Source organism: Dermacentor andersoni, chromosome 5 (assembly GCF_023375885.2).
Source record: "Dermacentor andersoni chromosome 5, qqDerAnde1_hic_scaffold, whole genome shotgun sequence".
Classification (NCBI taxonomy): domain Eukaryota; kingdom Metazoa; phylum Arthropoda; class Arachnida; order Ixodida; family Ixodidae; genus Dermacentor; species Dermacentor andersoni.
Window position 1 is genome coordinate 165711713 of NC_092818.1, and position 8493 is coordinate 165720205.

An 8493-nucleotide genomic window follows, 5' to 3' on the forward strand; every position below is an offset into this window, starting at 1 on the left:
TATACGAAGTACACGGTCACTAAATTCCTGCACGCCATACACCCACGATTCCGCGGCCAGGCGCGGCCTGCCCGTCCCAACGTGGGAGCTGCCCGCTGTGCGATAATCGCATATCTCAGGACTCTCAATAAAGTTTTTCCATCCATCCATCCATGCACTTGTCGGCGTCCCGGTCACTTGTGGGGCAGCTGTAACTGTGCTCATCATATTTTGACATGTAAAAGCATAGTGTATATCTTTATACCAGTGTAAATACGTGGGATCGACGACGATGAGGAGCAGCACCACCCACAAACACACTTTCAAATAGAAAAAAACAACGTCTTTCTTGTCTCCGCCCTTAACCTAATAACCCGCGCTATGCTTCAACCTCGTTCCCCCTGGCACATACCCGCAGCAATATAGTTGTGTCAATATAATGATGTATATTATTAATTTAATGCGCCGTCTGGGCTATCCATAGTTACAATTTTTTTTATTTTATATGTTGGTTGGTTGGTCGATTGTTCATCAGGAAAATGGTACAGCCCACTCGGGGTGATTGGCCATGAATCGAGCATCGCGATGGTTTAAGGAAATAAAACAAAATGGAAGGATATAAATCGGAACAAGTGTAGTGGCTGAAAATTGTGATATTGAAAACTGACCGACGCATACATGAAGTGAAAAATAAATAAATGATGCTGATTACGTAATACAAACATGGATCGTCTCTTTTTTTTTCATGTTAATATTAACTCAGCGTTTCCAATTTCTCGTGGTGCGTCATCGCAAGAGTGCAATTTAGCACCATATTTTTACTCCGGTACCCGATTGAAATGAAAATTGCGCAAGTACAGATGAATGCAAACATCGTAGCCATATATTTGGAGTACAATGCGCTGAAAGAACTATCATTTGTACAGAGCGCGAGGGTAGCTTCCCACAAAAAAAATTCAGTTCCGTTTCATTCTGTGAAGGATGACCAGCGAAGCTGTGAATGTGGGCCCCTTAATGGCGAACTGCACCTCCACCGCGGGTGGACCCGGCATTGCACTATCTTATGGATCGGCCCACGTATGGAGAGTTCTTAACGCCTGCCTGACCTCCGTCGCGTGTCGGCCCGTTATTGCACTATCTTCGGGATCGGCCCACGTATGAGTAGTGCTTAACGCCTGCGTCACCTCCACCGAGGGTCGGCCCAGTATTGTACTATTTTTGGGATCGGCCCACGTAAGGGGAATGCTTCACGCCTGCATGACCTTCGTCGTGGGTCGGTCCACGTATGGGGAGCTCTCAACGCCTGCGTGACCTCCACTGAGGGGCAGCCCGATATTGCCCTATCATCGGGATCGGCCCACGTATGGGGAGTTCTTAACGCCTGCGTCACCTCCGCCGTGGGTAGGCCCGGTATTGCACTATCTTCGGGATCGGCCCACGTATGAGTAGTGCTTAACGCCTGCGTCACCTCCACCGAGGGTCGGCCCAGTATTGTACTATTTTTGGGATCGGCCCACGTAAGGGGAATGCTTCACGCCTGCATGACCTTCGTCGTGGGTCGGTCCACGTATGGGGAGCTCTCAACGCCTGCGTGACCTCCACTGAGGGGCAGCCCGATATTGCCCTATCATCGGGATCGGCCCACGTATGGGGAGTTCTTAACGCCTGCGTCACCTCCGCCGTGGGTAGGCCCGGTATTGCACTATCTTCGGGACCAGCTCACTTATAAAAAAGAGTTGATCTATGTCCACGGAGACGAGATCCGCCAGAACCTAGCCATAAACAGCTTCTCTGTAAAAGAGAAAGAAAAGAAGGAATCGGGTCATTGCCAAGTGGTAATGGTGCTGGCTACAAAAGTCAAATCGCGTTCTAAGTTACTAAGGTGCCAATAAACATAAGGTGGTTTTAAAAGTGTGTTTCGCGTGCAATTGCTTTCTGCGAAGTCGCAATCCTTTGAAAGTAGGCTTTCGTATCACCTTCCTTGACAACGAGCTTCGCGATTTATGAATTGGCACTCCATACTTTCCTAATCTTTTGAAGCGCGAATATGAGAGTCCGTGGCGTTAAGTATTATCAGCGCAGTTTAACGGTGGCGACGAAATTTTTGCGTATGTGCAGTAGGTTCAGAGTAAATCCAGCGTAATACTTCGCGCGCATGACGTCACGTCATCGCGCTCGTTGTCTACTACGCCATGCTCTCACAACCCGCCGTGGTTGCTCAGTGGCTGTGGTGTTGGGCTGCTGAGCACGAGGTCGCGGGATCGAATCCTGGCCACGGCGGCCGCATTTCGATGGGGGCGAAATGCGAAAACACCCGTGGTGCTTAGATTTAGGTGCACGTTGAAGAAACCCAGGTGGTCGAAATTTCCGGAGTCCTCCTCTACGGCGTGCCTCATAATAAGAAATTGGTTTTGGCACGTAAAACCCTATAATTTAATTTTTTTAAGCTGTTACAGCCGAAAAACAAAGTATTAGCCTTTGGAGAATGCATATCGGGGCACGCGAAAGAACCGTGGTGAAACTTCAATTTCTTCTAGCACTGCTGAGTATCGATGAGCAGCTGTTTCTGAAGAGCGGTGAAATATTAGAGCAGACAGAAACTTCGTGCCTGCTGCCTACAATTTATTCCCGTGTAGCGTGCCAGGAATTGTTTAGACCGGAGGATATTTCTCCATGTATCTCGATCAAAACAGCGATTAATCAACGCCAGCGGACATGAAGATCCTGACTGTGCTTAAAATCTTTAGTTACGCGTAAAAAAATGACGGAGATGGTCAGTATCCACCTTCGCGTAGCCAGTTTCCGTTTCGCTCTTCTTGAATTGCACTGTGAATATATTTGTGGGTAGAAGTGACAGCGAAAATTATGCTTCATGGTACTGATACCAGACACCAAAGTTCAGGAACGCAACGTTTGACCTCGGGCATCGTTTGCCTAGCTTATTAGCTAACTGCGTCCTGCACTGAACAAAATGCAATGAACCTAGCAGGTGACAGCCGCGCTCTCACGTGATGCGCGCGAACGGAGAACGGAGGCTACTCTCGCCGCACATGCTTACTACATCGACTCTGCAGTACCGCTAGGCTGCACTCGTAGAATGAAAGCCACGCACTGCCGTATTCCCACTTGAAAAGATCCAGATAGTACCTTCATAAACAGTAGTTTGTAGCACTGCCCACAATCCCAGAATAACGCGTTAGAACGATTTCCTTGCGCATTTTTCAACGTCTCAAATTAACACATGGGCTATGGGAGAGTCTGTATAGCGGAACTCGCGTAGTTAATTTTGACCACTTGGGGTTCTTACATTTTGAGCCTTTCAGAATGCGGCTGCCGCCGCCGTCTGAAATCGCACCCACGACCTTGTGCTATGCAGCGAAGTTTAACACTTAATATCACATATTTAGCGTTAAACACCACGAGAAAGTATCCTATTTGGCGTAATGTAGCCACCAGTGGCCACACTGTAGGCACGACAGTAGCCTGAAGATACGTAGAGGCCCATACTAATAGACGACTTGGGTCACGGGGTATGTGCAACTGTTTATTGTGCAAGATCGTCCGGCCAACTAAAGTGGCCGAGGTAGCCAAACAAATCTAAAGAAACAGGGAAGGAACCGAACTGCCCTGCACCAAGAATGGGCTGCAACGGAAGAAAACTGATCAGAGGAGGGTGAGCAGAAAATATAACGCATGCTGAACACCAGAATGTGTAGGAGATATGGCTCCCCCACAAATTTAAACGCATAATTTCTCTTCATTTGATATGAGCAGGAATTCGGGGAACAAAGGAACTCAATTTTTGTTAGTTACAAACACATGACGCCAAGAGACATTGATTGTAAGGGTAGGATAATTGCCTGTCTTTTTTTTTTTTTTGATATGTAGAAATAATGATGAAAAGGGAAATGGAAATGTGAGAAAAGACAACCCGCCACCGGTGGGAGTCGACACCACATTACCAGCACATCGTGTGCGATACGGGAACAATGAGGTACCGCAGCGACTGTCCTACGGTGGACTTTCTTTGATACTTCTCATCTAGATCTAGTATTTGTACTAGATCTAGCCATGGGTGGGCTAGACAATGCCACTCTCGACAATGACTGCAGATGGGAAATATCCTTTCAACCACTGGCGTCGACATTGGTGCAGGTCACTAAGCAATGAACCCTCCTACGCCACGCCACGACATCAAGTGATCAAGAATCCTGGATCTCTTTTTATCACTTTATCCCCATCTTCTTGATAACCGCTGTCGTGTTTCGAGCTCACGCAACAAGGCAGCCTAATTCGAGTCCATCACTATGATATTTGCAAGATGAATAAGGAGAAACGAGGCGCTCGACATTTTGTAATGAGTTAGTACAATAGGGCATGGTTACTCGGCAATTAACACGTACCTTCGAGCGCGTGCGTCATTATTCGCTGACGGGCACATGCTCAACCCACACGCTCTGTAGTCTCACCACTCTGGCTGCCATTGTGATTTTGGCCTGCCAAAAGCGAGCTCGCATAACTAGTATAAACGCGGCCTTATCAGACCATCTCATTCGCGCTATCCGGTTCCATTGAGTTTGTGCGTGCAAAGCTTATAAATATAGAAATCCTTCTGTTCCACTCATGTAGGTGGCTCTTCGACACATGGCACGTGCTGCTCCTGCTTGCCGGCTCGGCGGCGGCATGCTGCGTCCTCCTGATCGCCTGGAAGGTGGCGCAGATGGTCCGCATTGCGCGGAAGCGCCAACTGCTCGCCAAACACGTCCAGGAAGGGTACGTCTTTCTCGGTGAGACCAACGTGGCTATGGAGTACAGCTGCCTGGAGAACGACACGCGCCACTACCGGCTCCTGGAGGCTGCGCAAACGTTGTGAAACGGACCGTGTCGCTGCGCGCATTGACTCACCCAAATGGCTGTATCTCGCCGGCGTTGAACGCGCCCAGGCACATAGGTGGCCGGACACTGTCCATACAGGCTAACCACAGCAAGAAAGGAATAGTTGTTCGCCCTTATGTTGACAGCAGTTTGAACATGGAAGCAAACAGTAGTTGACAGTGGCGCCTAATCCAAAGTGTTACTGCGTCAGCCACTGCAGCAGATGAAAGACGCCTACTATAACCATGCGCCCAAAAGAAGCCGCTGCGATGCTTTTCCTCTTGCAGTTCATAAACCTTCGGCTGAAGGAACTACGTGACTTACATTTCGTGGTATACCAATGTCTGTTAAGAGTAAACGGAACATTATTCTCATGTGTGTTCGCGTTCTTGCGTTATGCGGAACTTACGAATGAATCAGCTGCGCAACTAACACAGCACAGCCGGAATATTAAGAGAACCGAGCAAATAAGATTCTATTTCAATGTTGAGGGTTCTGTATAACAAAGCGAAGTGTTCTGCGCAAATTGTGCGCTTAAACAGTATAAAAAGTATCGAGGGTTCTGTTTGCGCAGACTTCTTTTTGCTCAAATATTTCGTGCGCTACTTATAAGTTCGAAATTTCGGAAGGGATCATCCATTCTACAAGTTGGAAAATGTTAGTCACGCTGCCCTCGTTAGTCAGATGTGCGTTTGCGGGTAAAGCCCTGTACGAGCCTTAATCGTTGCGCTATCGCTAGTCAGTGACGTTTGGCAACAGAAGCGTCTCTCGATTACATTTCTGTTTTTCAGAAGTTTGCCTAGAGGCATAATAAATGGGTGGTTATGGATACGCAAGACGTTTGCTTCGTGCAGGTAGTCCCTTAGCGAACGGTAGTAGCAGTCATGTATCCAGCATTCTATTATTTTGAGGGTATCCAGGGCGATGGCCTGACGCGTGAAAGTGGCGAAGACGGGCTTCATGAAGTCTGGGATTGTTTCACAGCAGGTACGTTACATTCACATATGGAATAATGGCGTCACAAAACAGCCAGGAAGAACCATATGGACAGCTTCGTTGTTGCGGCCAGAAGGCAGCCACAGACGGCCTGAGTACAAGCGCGACCCACGGCCTCTGCAACGCCATCTACTCTTGGCGAGTGAGCCCACCATGGAGGTTTGAACCACAAGCAGGCGTAAATGCTCGTGTGGCGCGTCTGCGGTTTTCTTTCTCTCTAAACAAGTGTTCCAGTGTGCCATCAGGAAAAATTTGGACGGCGCTCAAGCTTCGCCTTTAAGAGTGGAACGTGAAAGCATTAAAAGATTCCCGATTGCTTCACACGCTTCCCGGTAACTGCAGCTTTTGTAACCGTAATATTTGCCTAGGAATGCTGGTGGCAAACGCTATCCAGGAATGCCAGCTTTCTGGTTCTTTTTTCCCCTTGCAATACCATTGCAACACCATCTAAATGGCGTCGCAAGGAACAGAGCGAGCGCGCCGCTCCTATATACTAAGATAGTTTTCAAAGGCAGCTGGAAAAGGGCTTCGTGATTGAGTTTCCGCGCAACAGAATTATGTTTTCTCGTATATTCAAATTGCAATCCGACGCTATCATGTCTATAGGTTGTGCGTAAGTCGCGCTTTACGAATTTTCTGACGCACTTTACTTTGAGAAATTCCATTAGTTCAGTAACGCCTATGCACCACGCGGAGGGCCTGCGGTGATCGGGATGCGTGGTTCAGGATGATTTTTCTCATACGGACATCGCAGCCGACGACAGTTAGCCTCATGGCAAACGTCTCATTAACGCCTTGGGCCGTGTTGAGACGTGACAGTATGAGCCGAAATAGAAAACTTGATGCTAATTGCCAGCTTGCCGAACATGAAAGTTGCAGACAAGGACCACTGGATTACAAAGTGTTCTAGAAGGACAACAGTTCTCTTTCCTATTTCTTTTTGCTTTTTTGCTGTTAATCAGTTCGAGATTCACCAAGAACTCGAACAACGAATAGTCCTTCAGTGGTACACCCTGTAAACAGGAGTGATCGGCAGTGCTTTGCGTAATGCGGGTCTTTATTTTGTTGTGCCAATGAACATACATCACTGAATAGCTGAGCTTCCACTCTGTAATGAGTGACTGATCTGAATTTATAGATAAACCTCTCTGTATCTTTACGTCAACTGCTTGAGCTATAGATAGTACAAGATATAAAATGTGATCGATCCATTATTGCCGTGCCGTGTGGTCTGGTGAACATTTAATACACTTCGACAAAGCCATGAAGCCTTTTCAAGACCATCGTCAGGGTTCCAAATGTAAGCAAACTGACTGAACTTGAATCATAGGTTTCTATAGGCAATATTCCATGTTCCATGTTTACCGGTATTCGCTAGCGACGTGCAGTAGCACCGCAGTAGTCGCTTGTTTTAAGCCATGTTTTCTTCGAAATCTTGCGTTCGTCAAATGCTTAGACTTGAACAGGATTCAGAATAATACAGTGACTTGCAGTGTCAGTGATAACATCTCAAGAGCTGTTTTGAGCGATGACGCTCTGGAAATAGTGCCTAAAGAGAAGCCGAATGTGCTTAACTATAGGCTGAAGAAGAAGAAGAATTTTATTTATTCACTCACGAAAATAAAAGCACTGTAACAAGATATACAGGAGGAGGTCCCAAAGCTCAAGGCTGTAGCGGGACCTCCTGTTCTAATTAGAAAGATGAAAACAAGTTAGGTTAGAGCAAATGCAGCAAAGTTGTAAAGTTGTCTACAAATAATTACACATGACAGCAAAAGAACTGAAACATTATATCATGATACACAGAATTGCGTTCTGAACAAATAAATGTAAAAAAAAAATTCAGGTTAATGCAAATACAGGAAAGAGGTAGAATTGTTAACATGTATTAATGCAAGAAAACTAGTAAACTGAAAACATGGCATAACGCTGTACAGAATTACATTTTGTACTGAATTAAAAACAAAACAAGCCAGGGGAAGTGAAACGTAGCCAAGAGGCAGCGTTCTAACAAGAACTGACACAAGGAAACAAGTGGACTGAGATATGGTAGAAAGTTAAAGATGGCCACTCAATTATTGTGGACTGGCTTTACAGCATACACTCGTAACCGTCTGAAAAATTACCTGTCAAAAGAAAGCTACAAAGCAGGTGCTTTTTTTTTTTTGTCTGCACGATCGCTTGGCATCATGCCACTGTGCATCACCCAAGCACAAGAATAATTACATCAGCCCTGAATATTATTTGTTGCGAAATAATATTCGTAAATGATATATGTGGGCTGGAGCCAAGCTGGTAGTTGACGAATTCCTTTCCTGATAACGCGCAACTCAGCGGGCAGCTCACGTGCTGCATTCCTTTGCAATGACGTCTACGGCACAAGGAAATTTGAGCGTGCTTAAAATTGAAAGAATTTTCCGGAACGCTTGGCGGGAGGCCGGATGTTGACCGGGGCTGCTGCGCCAGGGAACTTGAATTCAAGTCTATACCCTTATATATGTATACGGGTGGCCGTCTGTGTTCTTTAACATATTTCCAAGTGAAGCAAGAGGGTACCCAACTATACTTACTGCAGCAAATATAGGTCTTCAAGCGCATACTTTCTTTCTTAAAGTAAAGCTTTCAATGCCCTCTTTCCCGGGG

The 8493-nt window shown here is 46.5% G+C and overlaps 1 protein-coding gene across 1 annotated transcript in view; it reads left to right on the top strand.

The window, feature by feature from the left end:
• The window catches only part of LOC126531582 (uncharacterized), a 7937-nt gene extending 2252 nt beyond the window's left edge, over nt 1–5685 (top strand). Inside the window, exon 2 of the mRNA XM_050179155.3 lies at nt 4609–5685. Within this exon, the coding sequence (XP_050035112.1) occupies nt 4609–4852 (244 nt within the window). The 3' untranslated portion in view covers nt 4853–5685. The remainder of the gene's footprint in view (nt 1–4608) is intronic.
• The last annotated feature ends 2808 nt before the right edge of the window (nt 5686–8493 follow it).